Here is a 22,202-nt window from a genome sequence, read left to right on the forward strand (position 1 = left end):
ACAAACCGACACGAAAGCTAAAAACTACTGATACGATCTTGAATTGACCTGAAACAGATCAATACGAAGGTTGGAACTTAAATAGTGGCAACTATTTATTTACAACAGATACAAAATAGTTACATGTTAGCAACCTTTCCTGCCCTTCAATGTAGTCACCAGCATTGTGTATAATCCGTTGCCAGCGATGTGGAAGTCGTAGTATACCTTTAGCAGAGCCTGTTCTCTTGATGGTGCGAATGGAGCGGTCTATTGCCTGTCGAATCTCTGCAACAGTTCTGAAGTGAATGTTCACGAAACGTTTGGTTTTGATCACTGTCCAGTACGCGGCAAGAGCATGCACTTCTTTTTCACTCATAGCACGACCTGCCCGATGAATGTCGGCCACAGTTTGCCGACCATCGTTAAAGGCTTTTACCCAACGTGCCACTGTTCTGTAAGGCAATGCAGAATCCCCGCAAGCTTCCTGAAGAACTTGATGACACTGTCATGCTGTACAACCTCTGGCACATTCAATCTTGATCCAACTCCATTGTTCCTGTTTGGAAAACATAGTGACAATATTACGTTAGACCGCTAGCTCACAAGTGACTGTGTTTCTCTCGCTTGTGCGCATGCAGGTGATGTGGGAAGGGCAAGTCCATTTGCTCTGAGGTAAGGTGCGTATGTAACCAACGTGTGCTATCAGCGACAATATTAGATTCCGTTGCATAGTGTCTCCACAGCAGTGTTGCCACTATTTAAGTTCAACCCTTGTATATCAACATTTGGAAAAATAAATTACATTACAGACAATGGACTCCCTAGAATTTTATTTACAGTGTAAGATTATGGAACCTGAAAGTAATGGCTGAGAAATGCTTTACAACCAACTGAATGTAGGCAGTGTCTAATGTTTGATAACTCTATAATGTCACCTTCAACTTCAATGCCTTAATGGTGGTTTTGTCCAAGATTCTATTGAAGAAACTGTGCAATGCAAGCTTCAGACAGTTCCTTGAGACATATACAAGTCATCCAGTTCCCCAAGAATCTGCACTAAAGAAGGATTACTTGGCTTCATGTTATGAAGAGTTGTTAGATAAAATAACAAGTTCTGTGGGTGACAGCACAATTTGGGTGTCAATAACTGAAACAACCAATGCTGAGAGTAGATTAATAGTGAATGTAATCGTTGACATGTTGGTAGTACATATCTAGAGAAAAATTTCAATCGGGTGAACAGCCAAAAAGAAACGAACTATTCTACCATTGGTGTTCTCTTTGATAATTGTATGAATTTACTGTGTTGAAAAAAAAAAAAAAAGAAAAAAAAAAAAAAAAAGAAAAAAGGAAAATGTTCTCTATTTTTGTCCAATGCAACTCCACATACACTGATGAACAAATTAATTAGAGATACTGTAGCAGCTGTTTTGGCAAAATGGTACTGTGGCCAGTCCGGTGAATGTAATAATTCTATGTGGTTCATGACTGCAATGTTGTCAGACTTTGTAATGGCCATGTGAGTAATGGGCAAGCACAGGATGGCTAAGACACAAGATTTCAGTGTACTTGATCACAGTCAGATTATCGGTACCGAACGTATGGGCTATTCCAAGTTGTGCAAGCAATGGGTTTTCCATAGGCCACCGTGTCCAGAGTGTATGATGAGTGCATAGATTCAGCCAAAAACACCACCTCCAGGGTCAACTGCTGTGGAGTATAATGTGTCGTTGACAGGAGCATTAGAAACAGGCAAAGTTTGAGGCCTGTCATTGAACGTGGTTCAAATTCAAACTCAAGCAAAAATTACACCTCAAACACATGCACTAATCCCTTAATACAGAATACCGTAAATATGAAAACTATGATGCTGAATGCATCAATAACGAAGACCCTCAAACAATTAACAACTTGTTTAACTATATCACAATGGGAAATGCAAGACCGAAACCTTACTACAATTAACTAACAAAAATTACTTAGTAATCTCAATAAAATTCTTATAAAATATAGAATATAACAAGACTCTAAACACTACACTATTTACAACATATCACAAAGGAATTTAAATGAATTGTAAACACCAAGTGGTAACGAAATATTTGAAAATAAAAATCACACCAAAGAATCAACCACCATGAAAGTTGATGTGCGAAAAGCATACACACACACAAACAAAGCCATGTGCTGTAAGCAAAAAGAGGAGTGGCTGCAAAAGGCATCTGGTCACAATATTAGGAGCAACCTACAAGTTTTGGCTAGCAGTAGCTCTGAATGCCTTTGGGAGTGAGGAACCTATCATTATAAAAGCCTGTCTGAATACAAGTGTACTGTGCTGGACCCTCAAAAACTTCTAGGGCTTTCCCTACAAGCAATGAGCAGTTTTTCTGATGCTGGGAGAACTGTAATAAATGGGCAACCAGCAACCAAATATATCAAGATAGGAACTATCAATGTAGTGACACTAACAGGAAAAGTGGGGAAAAAATAGTAGATTTTATGATTGTCAAAGATATTGTATTGCCAGAAACCAGTGTGACCAAATGGAAAAGAAACTGATGAAAGGCTACATCTTATACTACAGTGGAGGAAGAGAAGATAGAAAGGGTGTAGACCTCATAATTAGACAAGACCTAAAGGAATATCTAGAGTTGGTGGAATGTATAAATGACAAGGTGATTAAGGTCAGATTGAGACTTGAAACTGGTGTGACAAATATACCGTAATTCAGGGGTATGCTCCTCAGACAGAGAATGCAGATACAAGTCTAGAGGAATACCTTGAAAATCTGGAAAGCCATATACAAGACAAACAAGTTGTGATCATAGGAGACATGAATGCTGAAGTATGTCAAGAAAGGAGAGAAGATGGGATTACAGGGTCATTTGGATATGGGAAGAAAAACAAGGCAGGACTGACAGTAGAAGAAATGAGTTGATTATTGATAACACATGGTTTCAAAAGTAAAACAGTCAGAAGATAACAAGATATGTTTAGTGCTCCCCTTAATGTTGTTGTTGGTTGTTGTTGTTGTTGTTGTTGTTGTTGTTGTTGTTGTTGTCGTCGTCGTCGTCATATTAAAAGTTTTATAAACTATGTAGGGGTTCTTAAAAGAGTTGACCTAATTGAAAATTACATAACGGAAAATTACCAGTATAATAGGTAACCCATTAAATGATCATTAAGAATCCCTGCATAGTTTGCAAAACAATTTTAATACTGATAACAACAACAACAACAACAACAACAACTGAACTTCAAGGGGAGCACTAAAATTAAAGCACCTAGAAGTAAAGTAAAGTACAGCATGTTGACCTAGCCAGGGTGGGGCATGTGGCATGGCAGAAGGTCAACGGACTGACTAGCCAGCTGGTCTCATGCCAGCGACAGAGTACCGGTATTACAACAACTTGCATTCTATGCTAGCGTGGAGAGAAGTGAGGACTTCATTAAGATAAGTTCCAAATTTCAAGTTTTTAAAGATTTAAATAGAAATAAAATGTTTATAAATTTTTAAATATTTTTGAGTGTGATCTGACAGAATCTGATGTTCTTTCAAGAACTAAAGATGTCATTCTATTTTAGTTAAATGTACAAAATCAATTCTTTTCTAGTAGACTATGTTAGTGTAAACATACAGCCAGGCTGAGTGGCTCAAACGGTTGAGGCACTGGCCTTCTGACCCCAATTTGGCAGGTTCAGTCCTGGCTCAGCCTGGTAGTATTTGAAGGTTCTCAAATACATCAGCCTCGTGTTAACAACTTTTCTGGAATTTAAAAGAACTCCTGTGGGATAAAATTCTGGCACCTTGGAGTCTCCAAAAACCATAAAAACTAGTTAGTGAGTTGTAAAAAGCATAACATCATTAGCATATGGTAGAAATTAATAATTTTTGAAAATAAAGTTCATTAGTTATTTCCATGATGAGTTTATTTTAGGATCACCATGCAAAATACTTAAACTCACCTTACAAGATTTGTAGTATGGAGATGTTGAATTACTGTGGTATGGTGGTGGAGGGTAGTAGAGTGGACTCTGGCTGACAGCTTCTTCAGCAAACGTGGGTGACTTGGACATGTTCACATACATATATACTCCTGTAAAATGGGAAGAAAGAAATGAAAACAATGAATAAGGAAATAAAGAATGAAATAAATAAGAAAGAAAGCTGTTAGATAGAAGTCTAATCTAGAGATTTGGGTTCCCTAACTTCTAAAGACTGAGCGAGTTAGCTGCATGATTTGGGTCACTAGTTCTGAGCTTGCATTCAGGAGATAGTGGTTTTGAACCCCAGTCTTGGTGGTCCTGAAGATGATTTTCTGAGGTTTCCTATTTTCACACCAGGTAAATGCTCGAACTGTACCTTAATTAAGGACACGGTCAATTCTTTCACTGTGCTAGCCCTGTCATATCATCACCATAAGAACTGTCTGTGTTGGTGTGACGTAAAATATTTAATGGCAAAAATATAGGGTTATTCAGCTAAGTTGTCCACCTCAAATATTTTCTGATCCATTAAAGATTTTGTTTTCAAATTCTTAAGTTGTATTAAGAGGATTCATAAAACATTGTCCAATTTATCTCCATCACAAAATATGTAATTACCAAGAAACCAGTAGCAACTTTGTTTTTAAAAATGGTACTATACTAATTTCACCCATTAGAACCACTAATAATCAAGCAATAAGTTTAGTGATTTGCTTATTTTGCGAATCTGACGGGTACTTTTGGTGATATTAAAGGGTTTCATACGTGTAGGCAATAGAGAGAAAGTGATGTGCCACTCACTGTAATGTTGGGTGCATGGTTCTCCTGTGTGACTCATGTTTTGTTGATAAACACACGTACCTTGCCCTTACCTCAAGCAGCCCCAGAGAAACAGGTCGGTGGATACAGAGAGGGTTTTGGCCCTTGGGTTTCGTCCCTTAAGAGGCCACGGTTTGTCCGTGGTCCAACAGCTCTGTACTCTGACCGGCCAACCGAGCAGAGGAAAGTTGGCCACGGCTCTACTGTGGCTCTACGCCTCTGCATTCAGGAGACTGGCATGGGGCACAGTGCCAGACTTCACGCCTGGCTCCACCCGTCGGCTGTCCTGAGAATGGTTTTCCGTGGTTTTCCATTCTCCTGCATGCCACGGCCACCCACTCCCTCACCTTCTCCACACATCTCCTTCATCGTAACAAATTTCCCGGCCTGAGAGATGGTGTCACCATCTAAGAGGCCCGCCTCCCCCTTCAGGGGTGGAATGAAAATGTTTAGTAGTAGTAGTAGTAGTAGTAGTAGTAGTAGTAGTAGAGAAACAACAGTATGACGTATAGCATTTTAGAGTTACAAGGTTTCTATTTCATCGACATTAAATCAGAAAGAGACAAGATAATACAGTAAAATTATAATACTTCAAGTGTTTTATTGTCCTTCTCATGAGTAGGTACACAGTACATGAAATTAAATTAACAACTTCAAAATCCAATGAATGACGTGGTCATTGGAAAGAATGAATGCAAAAATTAATGGAGAACATTATGTTGGGCTCCTTGGTCCTACTTAAAGCCAGCATGTAGGACTGATGTACCTTAGCAACAGGCAGTGGTTATTTGAAATTGAAAAACTGGGGAATTTTATATCATGTATTTATTTATTGTTTATATTTTCTGTGTATGAATTTTGGAATTATTTGATTTTGACATGGCTTCAAGATTGTTTGGTTGTCATGAAAAATTGAAGTAAGATGTAATAATTATGAGACATACTGTAGTACACGCGCTAGATCGGGATGGGATGCTTGCTGGAGTTTCCGGTTTCATCACATTGCATTCGTTTCAAAATTTCTCAATGCTACTCGGTGTTCTTTATCAGCACTTTTTGCTCGGCCCTCATTGGATAAAATAACAGTAGTTGTGATTGGCGGACGAAGGAAAATACGGACGCTCATTGGTTGTTTTACTATTTCCTAATTTCCGGAGAGGAGTTTGTGGCTAACGCCAAGCTCTGCTGAGCCGTCTTTGAATTGTGACCACTGAAGGGAGAGGTTGCCTTCTCCAGGTGATGGGTCTTCTTGAACCCTCCAACAGGTAAGCATTTAGTTGTTTCTCATCTTTCTGGTAGTTATCTTCAAATGTAGTGTTCCATTTTAATTTATTTTGCCTAGAGCTTACCCGTTTTTCCTTCAGTTGCCAAATTTTTCTTAAAATGACTTAGCCTTCCAGCAAGTCATATCGGATTTGTGTTAAGAGACAGTTCCCATTTCTTTGGTTTTGTAAATTATTTGTAATCGTAAAGTGTAACTTTCCCCTTGGGGCTGTAACATTTATTCTGCGTCATCTTGGAGTATTCACATTTAGCACGGGCACCCTCTCAGAAGTGTTTTTGAGGGGGCTGCCTCCTGAAGGTGCTCTACACCAAGATTATCATTTTGAAGGTTGTATTTTCTTTCTTACATGTATATCTTTATGACTGTATAACGTTATTCTGCGTCATCTTAGAGTATTCACATTTAGAACGGGCACCCTTTCTCAGAAGTGTTTTTGAGGGGGCTGCCTCCTAAAGGTACTAAGATAAATATCTTAAATGTTGTTCTCCTTTCTTACATGTACATCCTTATGACTGTATAGTGTTACTTTCCTTTTTCCTTCCGTCAGTATTATGTGATTTAAATGTTTCGCCATGAACAGTGGAACATTATGTGAGATGTTCCGGCCTAAGGTTACATAACTGAAATTGTACCCTCTGGGTAAATTTGTAATTGTTTTTGGAAACTATTTTCCATTTTTTGAGGTGTAATTTTGTTGATTATTTGTGCTTTAATTTTCATCTAAATTGTTAAGTAAACTTATTGAATTGGAATCACCATTGATTTCGCTTCTTCAACATTGCAATACCTTTCACCGCCTGGATATACCTTTAGAATGTCTTATATCCACTGGTGAATTTCATGGGCTATTGGTCGTTGTCGCTCTTTCTAAATACCACTTCCAATGAGTTCAGTCATGTAATTATTCATACCATTTTGCCTAGCTGTACTCTCTCAAGAACTTCAACCACTAGTACAAAAACACTTACACTACTGCCCTCATCAATTTTGCAGCAGAGAAGTCAGACATCGCTTGGCTGGCTGTTCAAGCAAGACTGTCTCTATTTTGGAACTGAAGTCTTTATTCAAATAGTTATCAGTTTATCCATGGACTTGGAGACTCAAATGTGTAAGAGGGGCTTGCCCTTTCTTTAGATTCCATTCATAAATCATTCACAAATTTTGGAAAATAAATAAACAAGAACAATGATATGAAACAATGGCACATGAATACAAGCTACCATAATAAAAATATAAGCAATATTGTAGAGACCATACACTTACCAGTCTTGTTCTTGTAGGTGTGATCAAAGGACGGGCCTGTGTAGTTAGATGCTGATGAACCATTATGTAAAGCCCACTGCAAATTCTTATTCCGTGTGTTATTCCAACCACACCAACCATTCTCAAAGTCGCATCGTGTTATAGCAGCTGGAACATCATCTGTATAAAATCATAAGAGAACATTACATAATTTTATCTTAATTTATTGAGAGCAGACATATTGTAGAAAAATAACATTTAATTTCATGATACTGGAGGTACAGCTGACCACAAAGATCCAGAATATCTAGGTTAACCTTCTCCATTCACATTCTCATTTGCCTTCTGTCTAGCCATCTATGATCAGTTGTAACAGGCTACATATATTACTTCAGAAGATGCGACTAAAGGAGACAGCTTAGAGAAAGAATAATTTTATTGTATTTAGTCTAATGACTTTTGTAGCTTCTACAAAGTCTGTTTTTTTAACCTTCAATCACGCATGTAAAAAATCAAGAGCTAGTTGGAAGCCAGGTCTGTGCATCACGTGATTGCGCAACATCCGTTCTACAACCTCTGCCACTGTCAGCTCCAATGCACCAGTCATATCAAAGCTACTGGCAGTTGAAATGGCCACTAAGATCGATACTTCTGCCAAGTGTGAGATGCAAAGAACATCATCAGATTCTTTCAAATCGCACTCAAATATATTTAGAAGTATATAAACATTTATCTTTATTTCTACTTATGTCCTTATAAAACTTGAATTTTGGAACTTATTTTAATGAAGTCCTCACTGCTCTCCACTCTAGCATAGAATGTGAGCCGTTACAATACCATTACTCTGTCATTGGCATGATTCCAGCTGCCTAGTCAGTCCGTTGACCTTCCGCCATGCAACATGCCCCGCTCTGGCTAGGCCAATGACACACTGCAGCCCTGAAAATGGTTTTCCGGGGTTTCTCATTTTCACACCATGTAAATGCTGGATCTGCACCTTAAAGAAAGCCATGTCTGCTTCCTTTCCATTTCTAACCCTTTCCTATACCGTCATCACTGTAAGACCTGTCTGTGTTGGTGCAACATAAAACCAATTGTAAAAAAAGAAAATATTACTATCTTTAAAAAAAATCTGATGTAGAAATTTACTTTTGCTTGGCCTAAATATATGGTGTTGCATACTGTTATTTGATGCCTCAGCTAATTCAAATTACACTACCATTTTATTTGTTGTTGTTATTATTATTATTATTATTATTATTATTATTATTATTATTATTTAAATTGTTTTGGGTAATCATTTTGGGGTTGGCTAATGAGCTTTCAATGGGCTGGCTAGTTTTCCTTTAATTTTCCATTATGTCACTTACCTCTACATGAACGCCTTTTGTTATGCATTAAAAGACAGTAAAGTCTAAATAAATAAAAAATAAAAAAAGTATCCCTGCCCCATAATTGAATCTATCATGTGTAAGACTGGCATACCCCAGTGTTCGACTTGCTCTTATCATCAGATCAAAAACTGGATGTATGGCTTTTCAGGCGTTTGCTCTATTAACCAGCATTTCGTCTAGTGTCAGACCTAAGATGAAATGCTGGTTAATAGAGCAAACGCCTGAAAAGCCATACATCCAATTTTTGATCTGATTTTTGATATGCTCTATTGGTGGAAAAATATCTAATTCCCTTCATGGGAATTTAGTATTACCATTTGCTCTTATCATCTATGCTATACTGCACTGCAGCACAATGCGTGTAGAATATAGCTCATGTAAGAGTTTTAACATGGTGGCAATGTCCACCACATTGTGTTTCACAGAAGTTTCATTTACATATCAATCAATCAATCAATCAATCAATCAATCAATCAATCAATCTACTAATGACATTCCACACCATCTCTCCACTGACAGCTCAGAACATACCCCTTAGTCAAGCAGCTCCTCTCCTTTCCCCAAAGTCTTCTCAGCCCGAACTTTAAAACATTTTTGTAATGCTACTGTATTGCCAGAAATCATCCAGAACAAATCAAGCTGCTTTTCTTTGGATTTTTTCCAGTTCTCAAATCAAGTACTCCTGGTGAGGGTCCCATAAAATGGAGTCATACTCCAATTTGGGTCTGAACACAGACTTACATGCCCACTCCTTTACATCATTACTATAACCCCTAAATACTCTCACAACCATGTGCAGAGATCTGTACCCATTATTTACAATCCAGTTTATGTGATTACCCCAATGAAGATATTTTCTTATGTTAACACCAAGGCACTTACATTGATCCCCATAAGGAAGTTTCAACCCATCAATGCAGTAATTTAAATTGAGAGGGCTTTTCCTGTTAGTGAAACTCTCACTTGACTTTTAACCTCATTTGTCATCATACTATTGCCTGCTGTCAATCTCACATCAATGTCAATGTTTTTTTCAGTCACTTACAATCTTGTAACTAATTACTCACTAGCTGATGTACCTGTGCTTCGCTATGGAATTCTACATTGTATACGGAATTCTAGTGTACAATTTGTGAGCAAAATTGTATTAAACTGCATAGTTCTTAACGTTACCCTCAAAACGCGATGGGGAAGTTACCAAACATCTTTTCTCATATGAAGACTGAGTTAAGGAATTTTCACTGTAATGGTAGACCCACTTGCATACCATCAGTCACAATCGGGTTGGGGAGTTTTCATTATAATGGTAGACACTCGCTCTCCACCTGCCTTTTTACATCCTCATAAAGAGTGTCTTAGTGGTTTTTGCAATTGAAATGAACATACATTAAAGTGACGTCAGTAGGAATGGTGCGATTAAAAGCAATGCTTTCATATGAAATATTCAATCAAATGAAACACCATACATTTTCTCACTTTTAACGAACAGGACTACACTGCCGATCTAACAGTCTAAAGTTCCAGACCAAGCCGCAGACAGCTGTGATTCGTTAACACTCTTCGTCCTTTTTCGGTGGGGAGAGGGTCGAATAGTGGAGACTCCCAGGGCTAAAACTATGCCATTTTACTAATCTGTTTCCTAGGAGTACCCGATGAGTCAGAACATATCAATTCACTACACTGGCGGCGGATAAAATCTATCTGACTTGGAGGCAAATTTTTCCTCCAGGCCAGAGGAGAAACCTCCTCTTCACTGATAATTTGGAATAAAATGAAGGTAGAATTTAATAAAAGTGAAGAGGAAGAAGCTTTTCTTAAGAAACGGCGTTTTTCAGGGTTGAATTTTGAGTTATTTAGTGAATTGTGGTGCTATAATTTGGAATAGGCCTAAATTATTATTCTAGACCAGGCCATACTACTACTACTACTACTACAAAGTCCGCCTCTGCTTTAAGTATGTGCACTGCTCATTCAAGACAGCGCGTCAGGGTAGGGATCGAATAACTTGAATACTATGAAGAACCAGTGTGTTACATACCAACTGTATCAGAAAACGTATGAACCAAAGGAATGGCATGCTAAAGAAGAAAGTTTTCTAACTCCCCGGCTATTTCACGCCAATATTCGGTCAGGCTATTATACTCCGTACGCAGCAGTAATCCCATTTATCGGAGTTGAGAGGCAGCATAAGAGACAAATAACATCACAACAAACAATGGTCAAAGTAATGTTATTGTTGATCAATGATATGCGCTCTCGGTATTGTAGGCCTTCACATTTAGTTTTCTTCCAACTTTGAAATACCACTAATCATAGTCAGTATGGTAAAACTGAATAAAACATAAATTATGAAAATTGTATTCTCTATAACTTTTTTATGTACCGGTAGTACTTTTCGATAGGACCAAAAACCTAGGTACTTAAAAATTAAATTTTAGGCGCCTTCCCCTAAACTACAATTTCATCCGGGGTGAATACAATTGTTTATAGCTTAGATTTTAGTTCCTTATTCCCCGATTCTATGTACCAATTTCCATTAAATTGGGTTAACCCATCTTCTCGTGGCTCGGCGTCGATATGGACTTAGCAATAAAAATACAAATTCATGAATATCTGTGTTATCATAGCCGATAAGTAAAAATGTATAAGACATAAATGGTCGTAAATTTAATTCTATATAACTTTGGTTATGTAGTATTTATCAATATGACCACTAATAATATAAATATTTGAGAATTAAATTTTAGGCCTTCCCCAAACTACCATTTCACTCAATGTGAATAAAATTATTTATAGCCTGAATTATAGTGACTTATTATCCGACTTTGTATACCAGTTTTCAATGAGATAGGACCACTAATGACGCAAATATTTAAGAAATAAATTTTAGGCCTTCCCCTAAACTACCATTTCACTCAGCGTGAATTAAATTATTTATAGCCTGGATTGTAGCGACTTGTTCCCCAACTTTGAATACCAATTTTTATTAAGATAAGACCACTAATAGTGTAAATATTTGAAAATTCAATTTTAGGCTTTCCCCTAAACTACTATTTCTATTAGCGTGAACAAAATTATTTATGGCTTAGATTGTAGCTACTTATTCCCCGACTTCATGTATCAATTTTCATTCAATTCTCTTTAGCCGTTTTCTAGTGATGCGTGTACGTACAGACAGACAGACAGACAGACAGACAGACAGACAGACAGACAGACAGACAGACAGACAGACAGACAGACATTACGGAAAAGTAAAAAGTGCATTTCCTTGTTACTGTGGACATGACCGATACAGAAATAGCATTATTTTCAAATTCTGAGCAATGTACAGAGTTATTTTATATATATATATCATTCCTATATATCGGGTGGTTCACCAGCCCCTTATTTTTTATGGAGGTAGATAACATAACTAACGCGTATATCATAGTCATCCAAAAAACATTAGTACCTGCTTCTTTATGGCCTTCGTACAACCATGCCGTTTTTATAATGCTCCCAAATATTGTAAAAATCATTAACGTCAGTGTTATTTCTATTACTTAAACTATAAGAAATGTGTAAAACCATCACAGTTATGAATATTACTAAGGACTACAACGTGGTAAGGATGCACTGCGGTTGGTAAGGTGACTGAATCACGTATTAGTGCTGTAGCATCAGCAAAACTCTGTTATAGTAGGTTTGATTCACAGGCTAGTACACTTTTTTTTTATACATGCCATTTACAGTGACCATAATATGGCCACATGTCATTATGTTCCAAAAAGTGAATTTTTATTTGGTCCTGAAAAGGGCCGTCTTTACATAGCCAGGTTAGACTGCGACATGATGGTCTGTAGGTAGAAAGTAGGGTGCCCTGCATATTCAGAGTAACAAGTGTTCGAAATGTTGACCACTTTACAGTGTTCATTTAACTCTTGACCATTTCGGAACACGTGGCATAGTCCTATATATTTATTCGACCGTACTTTCTCCATAAATTAGCAAAGTCCAACATACTCTTCATAGGAATACATCATGAGGAAATTAATAAGCTCTGTGATGTGACTTAGTAGGTGTGGATTATTACTTGTGTGGATTGGACTCGGGAGGTTGTGGGATTCGAATCCCATGTTGCCTATCCCGAATACAGTTTTTCACGGTTTCCCAATTCCACCACCAGGCAAATGCTTGAACAGCACCTTAATAAAAGACCAAGGCCAATTTCTTTCCCAATCCTTCCCCACCCATCCTTAGGAGAAAGACATCAAATCAGAGCGCAACCAATAGCAAAAAATATTTATTATTATTATTATTATTATTATTATTATTATTATTATTATTATTATTATTATTATTATTATTATTATTATTATTATTATTATTATTATTGTATCCCCGCTATAATGGAGCACCTATATGGTTCAAATTAGACTGATGCTGAATTTGAACCACTATGCTGCTGATACTCACAAACCTTGTGCTCCAGTCCTTAACCAATTTAGCCACAAAGTCAACATATGATGCTTGCTAGAGGCTTAGTACTTAAGTATGGCTGTTCCACCTTGAAAGTTAATATCCATGTCAAAGTCTTCAATGATGGTTTACAGTGTTCATTTAACTTCTTTACATTACAGAGCACATTAATTCAAACGTATTATGGGTACCTGTTTTATTTCAAGGCATAATAAATCACATGTTTGCAGAATGGTCCTCAGTATTTGGCATGGAATTGTGCATAGTAGTTCTTCTTTTGCTTGGCCCATGGATCAATTTACAGTGATGACACACAGGTGGGGGAGAGCCTTATTGACCATGGGAAGAAATGTCAAGTTAGTTTTCTTTTCATAAAACTAAATTATAAGGATTCTTAGGTTATATGTGTTATTTGGGTTGCCTATCTCTGAAAAAATAAGGGGCTGGTGAACCACCTAGTATGTAAGAAAACAAAGATCCAATAATACTGCCTTGAGGAATTCCATTCTTAATCATTACAAGATCAGATAATGCTTCACCTACTCTAATTCTCTGAGTTCTATTTTCTATAAATATAGCCACCCATTCAGTTACACTTTTGTCTAGTCATTTTTTTCAGCAGTGTCCCATGATCTACCCTATCAAATACCTTAGATAAGTCAATCGCAGTGTAGCCCCTTTGACCTCTTGAATCTAAGATATCTGCTATGGCTGGAATCCTACAAGTTGAACTTCAGTGGAATAACCTTTCCTAAACCCAAACTGCCTTCTATCCAACCAGTTATTAATTTTGCAAAGATGTCCAATAAAATAAAAAATAATGCTTTCATAAAGCTTACATGCAACACATGTCAAACTGACTGGCCTGTAAGTTTTGGCTTCTTTTTATCACCCTTTCCTTTACACATAGGAGGTATTGTAGCAACTGTCCATTCATTTGGTATAGCTCCTTCATGCAAAACAGTAATCAAATAAGTACTTCAGATATCTTACTATATCTCAAGCTGTTGCCTTTAGTATATTCATAGAAATCTTATCAATCCCAGCTGCTCTTCTAGTTTACAAATTTTACATCTTATTGTAGATGTCTTTGTTATTTTAGGTAAAATTCAATACTTTCAATACTCTCAGTACTTTCAATACTCTCAATACTTTCAATATTATCTAGACATTATCCTTGTAAACAACAATCTTTACATACTGCTGACTGAATACTTCTGCCTTCTGTGGATCCTTACATACATTCTCCCTTTGTTCATTAATGATTCCTGGAATGTCCTCCTTAAATTTGTTTCTGCCTTAAAGTTCCTATACATACCCTTCCATTTTGCACTAAAATTTGTATGACTGCCAATTATGATATGCCATTGTGTTATCCTTAGCTGACTTCTTTCCTAGATTCAATTTCCTAGTAAGTTCCTTCAAGTCCGGCCCCACGGTGTAGGGAGCAATGCGTCTGCCTGTCACCTGGTGGCCCCAGGTTCAATTCCCGGCTGGGTCAGGGGTTTTTAATTGTAAATGATTAATATTCCTGGCCTGGGGACTGGGTATTTGTGTCATCCTTAATGTTCCTTTCCTCATATTCAACACTTTACACTTTGGCCATTTCCAAATACAAGCAGGTTCACAACATATGGTGCAAAGTAGGGGCATAAGATCTTCTTAGGTCGACGCCCTGAATAAAAAGCAATTTTTTTTAATTCCTTCAATTTCTCCTTACTTCCACAACCATTTCTAACACTATTTCTTTACAACCTATATGTCTTTCTTTTTGTCTTTACTTGTCTGTTAAAGTATAGTGGGTCTTTACCATTACTGACCACTTTTAAAGCTATATGCCTGTTTTCAACTTCCTCAGCAATTGCTTCAAAACCCATCCCACAGTCTGTCTACATTTTTATATACTGTTTTCCACCGACCTAAATTAATTTTTTTAAACTCCTTCATGCCTAATAGTCCTACTTTTAGAACCTTCCTATCACATTTATTTTTAACTATAACGAAAACAGCTTCATGATCATTAATGCCATCTATTACTTTGGTTTCTCTACAGAACTCATCTGGTTTTACCAGCACCACATCCAGAAAATTCTTCCCTCTAGTTGGTTCGATCACTTTCTGAATCAGCTGTCCTTCCCAGATTAACTTATTTGCCAGTTGTTGGTCATGCTTTCTGTCATTTACGTTACTTTCCCAATTGACATTTTGTCATTGAGAACACCCACTACAATCACATTCTTTTCCATATCATTTCCCACATGGCTGATTAAGTTATCAAATAATTCCAAATCAGCATCTGTGCAACCCTTTCCTGGTTTGCATGCTCCAAAACGGTCAAGTTGCCTTTTGTCTTTAGAGATGGGACATTACACTTGGAATTTCATGTTTGTGGATGTTTTCGTTGCTTATATATTCTTATTTCACCAGAAATAATCCTCCTCTCCCCTACCATTTGTATCCTGTCTTTACAATAAACACTCCAGTTCCATGAGAAAATTTCTGCATCTGCTCATCTTATGTTAACTCTTGACATAGTATTGTATATTAACCTAATTACCATTAACTGATTTGCCAGCCAAATCACCCTTTATTTATTAAGTATTTTATATTATCCTTGTTCCAACTATTTTTTTTTTTCACTAATTAGCTAATAATGTCTCAAATGGGGACAAAATTTTAATAAGTATATGTTATTTTGGAATGAAAATAATGACTTTATATTGTAAAGGTGGAACTTTTCACTACAGATTTATAATGCTTATATAAGTGACAATACAGCCTCAATATAAAATTTGTTTCTTGCTATTTGTGTTAAGTGAAAATATTATGAAGTGGATTACGCATGAAATGCATCAGATTTACTGATTGGAAAAATACGATTACCAACATTTTTTTGTATTTGTAAGCACATTTAAATGCCTCGATCGTGTTCTTTGTGTCGAGCAACATCTTATGTATATGTGGAAGGATCATGAATAATACCCTACAAAGTTTCAATCCACGTATACATTTTTGTAAATGTGTAATAATGTTTTCTGTTTCTTCTGTATATTGTCATAAATAAGAGCCTTTTACTTGACAACTGTTGATATAAACCCACACATGCTCTCTCTCTCTCCCCAGTAAAAGGAATGTTTGATGTAAAACTCACCACATAGTAAGGGATCCTCATCTTCTCCATCAGGGCAGTCAGGAGAGATGTCACACACATGGTCCCGGCTGATACACGTCTCATTATCACAGTGAAATTTCATATCATTACAGCCATTTTGGGGGGGCTCTGGAAAAGAAAAGATGCTGAAATTCTGAATATTACATACTTTATATGTGCTACATTTACTGATAACATGGTCTTCATTTTCCTTCATATCTTACTGTTCTAGTTATAAACTATAGAATACCGCTAACCTGCTACTGTAGGGATAACGTGCCTGCCTCTTACTCGGAGGCCCCGGGTTCAATTCCTGGCCAGGTCAGGGATTTTTACCTGGACCTGAGGGCTGGTTCGAGGTCCACTCAGCCTATGTGATTAGAATTGAAGAGCTATCTGAAGGTGAGATAGCGGCTCCGGTCTAGAAAGCCAAGAATAACGGCCGAGAGGGTTCGTTGTGCTGACCACATGACACCTCGTAATCTGTAGGTCTTCGGGCTGAGCAGCGGTCGCTTGGTAGTCCAAGGCCCATCAAGGGCTGTAGTGCCATGGGGTTTGGTTTGGTTTTACATCTAAGTACTAATACTAATAGTCTTAACACACTGTATTTTTATTTATTATGCCACTTATATAATATAAATAGTGAATCTTTAAAGAAAGAACTGGAATTTTTTTTAAAGTAGCTTATACAGGAGTAAACAAAAGCCTTTTATAGGAGGAATTCAAATCAACCAAACCAAACCAAACCAAACCCCATGACACTACAGCCCCGAAGGGCCTTGACCTACCAATAGTTTACTGCTCAGCCCAAAGGCCTGCAGATTACAAGGTGATGAATCCTCTCGGCTGTTATTCTTGGCTTTCTAGACCTTGGTCACCATCTCACCATCAGATAACTTCTCAACTATAATTATGTATGCTGAGTGGACCTTGAATCAGCATTTCAGATACAGGTAAAAATTCCTGAGCAGGCCGGAGTGGTACCTGAGGCCTCCGGGTGATAGGCAAGCACACTACCCCTAGACTACAGAACTGGCTGGAGGAATTCAAATCCTTTTATTAAAAAAGCACTTAATATCACAATTAAAGCCTATGACACAGCTTTCAATTTTTTAAATGTTTTGTTGTTGATAAGTACAAAGCCATTCTTTTCCAGTGTTGACTGAAGTTAATGTAACTTAAGTTTTTCAGTTATAAATGTTCATTTTTTACAAGAATGTTCATATGTTTTAATTGTTATATTTATGTATGAAGATGCTGGATGCTTCCATTACATACTCCTTGTAGACATGATATGGGCTTTTGGGCTTATGCCTTGTCAAGAAAACAAGGTGAAACTCTTTGCATTTCGCAGAGAACTTTCCTCCATATCATCATAAGAAAATCTCGACTGTTCACAAGGAATACTTCTACAATAATGAAGGTTTGAATTCAGGGAATTTAGACATGTGTTGACAACTTATTGTAAACCTTCTTTGTTGTAGAAGTCTTCCTTGTGAGCAGTTGAGATTTTCTTCTGAAGTCGCAGAGCAAAGTTCTCTGCAAAATGTAAAGAGTTTCACATTTTCTTCACAAGGCATAAGCCCAAAAGCCTATATCATATTTATAAATATTGGCTGTGAAAGCATCAATGTTTACATATTTCTTGTTTCTGGCTTGAAGAGACAACACACAGCTTTGTCTCCTGTCAGATCCCAGGAGATGGAAGCTGAGTCATTTTAATACTACACCAGTTTGAGGATCTTTTCAAGCATCTGACAACAACCTTAATACTCACTGTGAATACAACTTTGTGTATTCTACCCTCATATGTACAATTTTTATCCACAGTACTCCTGAATTCCCTCTCCATGGAAAGAATGATAATCCTAAAATTTTTCTTCATGAGTCTACTCAAGAAGTTTGAGAGTGACAACATCATGTGCCTGCCTGAGTATGGCCTCTTCAATATGCTTTGAAGTCTTGCAAACACTGGTGAAAAATGAAATCACAACACCAAGCAGGAGTTGTGGTAGATAAATGAAATTCAGGAGGCTTCATGTTTGCACATTATTCAAATTTGCGTGCTAGTCGATGAAGAGTGGTACTGGTAGCCCCGCCATGACCCTGCAAAGCAAGTTTGTTTTTAAATACATGCTGAGCACTTCATGAGTGTTTGCCATTCTCTGGTGTTGATGTTGTGGGATAGGTGTGAGTCAAACATGTCTTTAAGAAGACGAAGAAGGCAATATCAGCAGCTTACCGAGTCGAATGAGGCCGTGTAATAAAGTTCCGAGAAGATGGATGTTCTTTCTGCGATACTGCAAAAAGACTTGGCAGGGATGTATTAACAGTGTATCAGTGTTGGCAACAGTGGTCATGGTAAGGCACTGTCTTAAGAAGACCGGGTTCCAGCCACACACAAACCACTATGGAGAGGGAAGACAGTTGTATTCGCCACGTAGCTGTGGTGGATTGTACTGTATCTGCAGCAGCCAATACAGCTTCAGCTGGCACCAGGGTAACACAGCGAACTTTAGGGACAGCTCTGTGCCAGATTTCTGTCGTGTTCATGCCACTAACTTTGAATCACTGCCATCTGTGACTTCAGTGGTGTCAAGCTATAGCTCATTACTTTACTAACTTTTTAAATATACAGGTAAGTATTCATTTGGATCTTACAGGAGGAGGTCACTAAACTACTCGATACATCAAAATGATCCAAAATAGTTATTCCCAATTTTGATAGTCGCCTTCTTAGTTAACTTGATTCAACCACCCTACTAGGATGGAAAATGTCATGCAGAACTTCAGTTGGTTGTTGTGACATCATTAACATCTATAGCCAAGTTCATTATCGCGATCTTAGAATGACAAGGTTCTATCTGACAAAATTTGGGAAAGTCATATTTGTATACTACAGGGTTCTATTTGGCGTGATCTATTCAAAAACAAGCACTATGATGCCATCTGTGAGAAAATGTGGAAACTACGAGTGTGACAAAGTTCTATCTGCACTGATAGAACCTTGTTTTATTCCACCTTTTTCCCGGCTAGCAGATACACCCTTGACATTTTTACTTCCTTGTTGAATGTGAGCGGAAAGCAGTGACTGGCTGTTCGGTAGCCAGTTGTTTTTTTTTTTTTTTTTGTTGCTAGTTGCTTTATGTCGCACCCACACAGATAGGTCTTATGGCGACGATGGGACAGGAAAGGGCTAGGAGTGGGAAGGAAGCGGCCGTGGCTTTAATTAAGGTACAGCCCCAGCATTTGCCTGGTGTGAAAATGGGAAACTCAGTAGCCAGTAATCCAATAGAAACACAGTTTATAATATTTTCATCCAATCACATCTGCACAATCACCATCCCCGCAATCCACGAAGCAGAGTTTGTATAGGCGTATCTTTGTTACGGAGTACAATCTAGACTTTCACAAGCCGAAGAGTGATCGCTGCGATGTGTGTGAAGCTTATAAGGTTTCAGAGTGTCAGCATATAACAACCGTAGAGCAGAAAACAATACGATGAGCATTTCCTGAATAGAACTCTGTCTCGAGCTGAAAGAGATAGAGACAGAAAAATCGAGGACATACCTGTATTAAGTTTTGATCTGCAGAATGTGATTGTTTGTCCTAGGGCAGAAATAAATTCTTTCTTTTATAAAAGAAAATTGAACACGTATAATTTGACCGTTATTTTGTCAACAACAAGACAAGTTTACTGCAGACTGAGGTACAATCAGGAAGAACAGGAAATGATATCGCCAGTGCATTCAGGGTACTACTGGATAGAGTAATTGCAGAGAACAATTTTGATGAACTGATAAGATGGAGCAACTCATGAGTTCTGCAGAATAGGAATGTGCATATTTCATTTACTGTGTTAGATTTTTTGAGGGACAACAATGATGTGAAGCGCATCACAATGAAATATTCCACTCCACGTCACTCGTGTATTCAGGAAGTGGACAAAGTACCTAGTTGCATTGAAAAAGCCATGCAGGTTAGTGAATTTTTCTCTCTCTCAGGACTAATCAGAATTTTGAAAGGCATCGATGGAACAAGACCTTACAAGATTGTGCAAATGAAGGACACTGATTGGTACCCCTGCGAAGCTTCTGAACTACAACTTGATTCCCTTCATGAAAGTGAGTTCTACAATATTTAGTCAGGTACTACATGAAGTTCAGTTTGTGCTCAGCCACTCTCCCGATTTTCAGCAACAGGTTGTCTACCTGAAGATGCTGGAGAAACCAGTGCGCCGAACAACACAGAAAGTGATGAATGCCCAGTCTACTTCTCCAGGTGTGGCTTCAATCTTGGAACTAAAACCAGAAGTTACCAAACAAATATCTCAGGTTACAGAAGAAAAGAAGGAAGATATAAAGGCCATGTTGCAATTCATGCCTTAACAAGACCGAGCATACTACAACACAGTCCTCTATTTATAACCGTAGAAGTTGTAAGTTCCAATCATGTTAGTTCAAGGTAACTTGTTGTCATTGAACATGATATGGGTATTCCCAAGAAAGCCGGTGCTGACAAGTGTGAAAACTACCGCACCATTAGTTTAGTACCTCATGCCTGCAAAATTTTAACACATATTATTTACAGAAGAATGGAAAGACAAGTTGAAGCTGAATTGGGAGAAGATCAATTTGGCTTCAGAAGAAATGTAGGAACACATGAAGCAATCCTGACTTTACGTCTGATCCTAGAGGATTGAATTAAGGAGGACAATCCACGTACATGGCATTCGTAGATCTAGAAAAGGCATTAGATAATGTTGATTGGACCAAACTATTTATGATTCTGAAGGTGATTGGGATCAGATACCGAGAACAAAGAATTATCTACAATCTATATAAAAATCAGTCTGCAGTCATAAGAATCGAGGGCTTTGAAAAAGAAGCAGCAACGCAGAAAGGAGTGAGGCAAGGCTGCAGTTTGCCCCCCTCCTTTTCAATGTTTACGTACAACAGGCAGTAAAGGAAATCAAAGAGGTATTTGGAAAGGGAATCCCAATCCAAGGAGAGGAAATCAAGACCTTGAGATTTGTCGATGATATTGTTATTTTATCTGAGACTGCAGAAGATCTCGAGAAGGAAGTAGATTAATATTGTTACTTGGGTAGTAAAATAACTGACAATGGCAGAAGTAACGAGGACATAAAATGCAGACTAGCACAAGCAAGGAAGAGCTTTCTTAAGAAGAGAAATTTGCTTATTTCAAACATTGATATAGGAATGAGAAAGATATTTCTGAAGACTTTCTTCTGGTGCGTGGCATTGTATGGAAGTGAAACATGGATGATAACTAGCTCGGAAAGAAAGAGAACAGAAGCTTTTGAAATGTGGTGTTACAGAAGAATGTTGAAGGTGAGATGGATAGATCGAATCACGAATGAAGAGATACTGAATTGAATCGGTGAGAGGAGATCGATTTGGCTAAATTTGATGAAAAGAGAGGTAGAATGATATGGCACATCTTAATTGAGACACCCAGGACTTGTTCAGTTGGTTTTTGAAGAAAGTGTAGGTGGTAAGAACAGTAGGGGTAGACCAAGGTATGAATGAATATGACAAGCAGATTAGAGCAGATGTAGGATGCAATGAAAAGTTTAGCACAGGATAGGGTGGCATGGAGAGCTGCATTGAACCAGTCTGTGAACTGATGACTCGAACAACAACAACAACAACAACATGGGTATATTGTATACTTTTTGTAATAAATATAATTTGAAATTTTCTGACATTAATTAACCGGTTTTCTCATTTTAATTACTTGATCCCAATGAAAAATTGAAATATTAAACGTGTACAATGTAATAACAGGTGAAGATGCAAATTTTATCTTAAATATTCCATTGCACATGAAAGCAAACAAGGCATTATAAAGTATTAATCCT

At 37.6% G+C, this 22,202-nt stretch overlaps 1 protein-coding gene across 5 annotated transcripts in view; it reads right to left on the bottom strand.

The window, feature by feature from the left end:
- The window catches only part of Alk (Anaplastic lymphoma kinase), a 730,031-nt gene that overhangs the window by 212,508 nt on the left and 495,321 nt on the right, over positions 1-22,202 (bottom strand). For all 5 annotated transcript variants that reach the window (XM_067151542.2, XM_067151544.2, XM_067151543.2 and 2 more), the window contains exons 4-6: positions 16,319-16,447; positions 7,337-7,495; positions 3,949-4,079 (exon numbers count right to left, since the gene is read on the bottom strand). In XM_067151542.2, coding sequence (XP_067007643.2) covers positions 3,949-4,079; positions 7,337-7,495; positions 16,319-16,447 — 419 coding nt within the window. The remainder of the gene's footprint in view (positions 1-3,948; positions 4,080-7,336; positions 7,496-16,318; positions 16,448-22,202) is intronic.

This window comes from Anabrus simplex, chromosome 7 (assembly GCF_040414725.1).
Source record: "Anabrus simplex isolate iqAnaSimp1 chromosome 7, ASM4041472v1, whole genome shotgun sequence".
Classification (NCBI taxonomy): domain Eukaryota; kingdom Metazoa; phylum Arthropoda; class Insecta; order Orthoptera; family Tettigoniidae; genus Anabrus; species Anabrus simplex.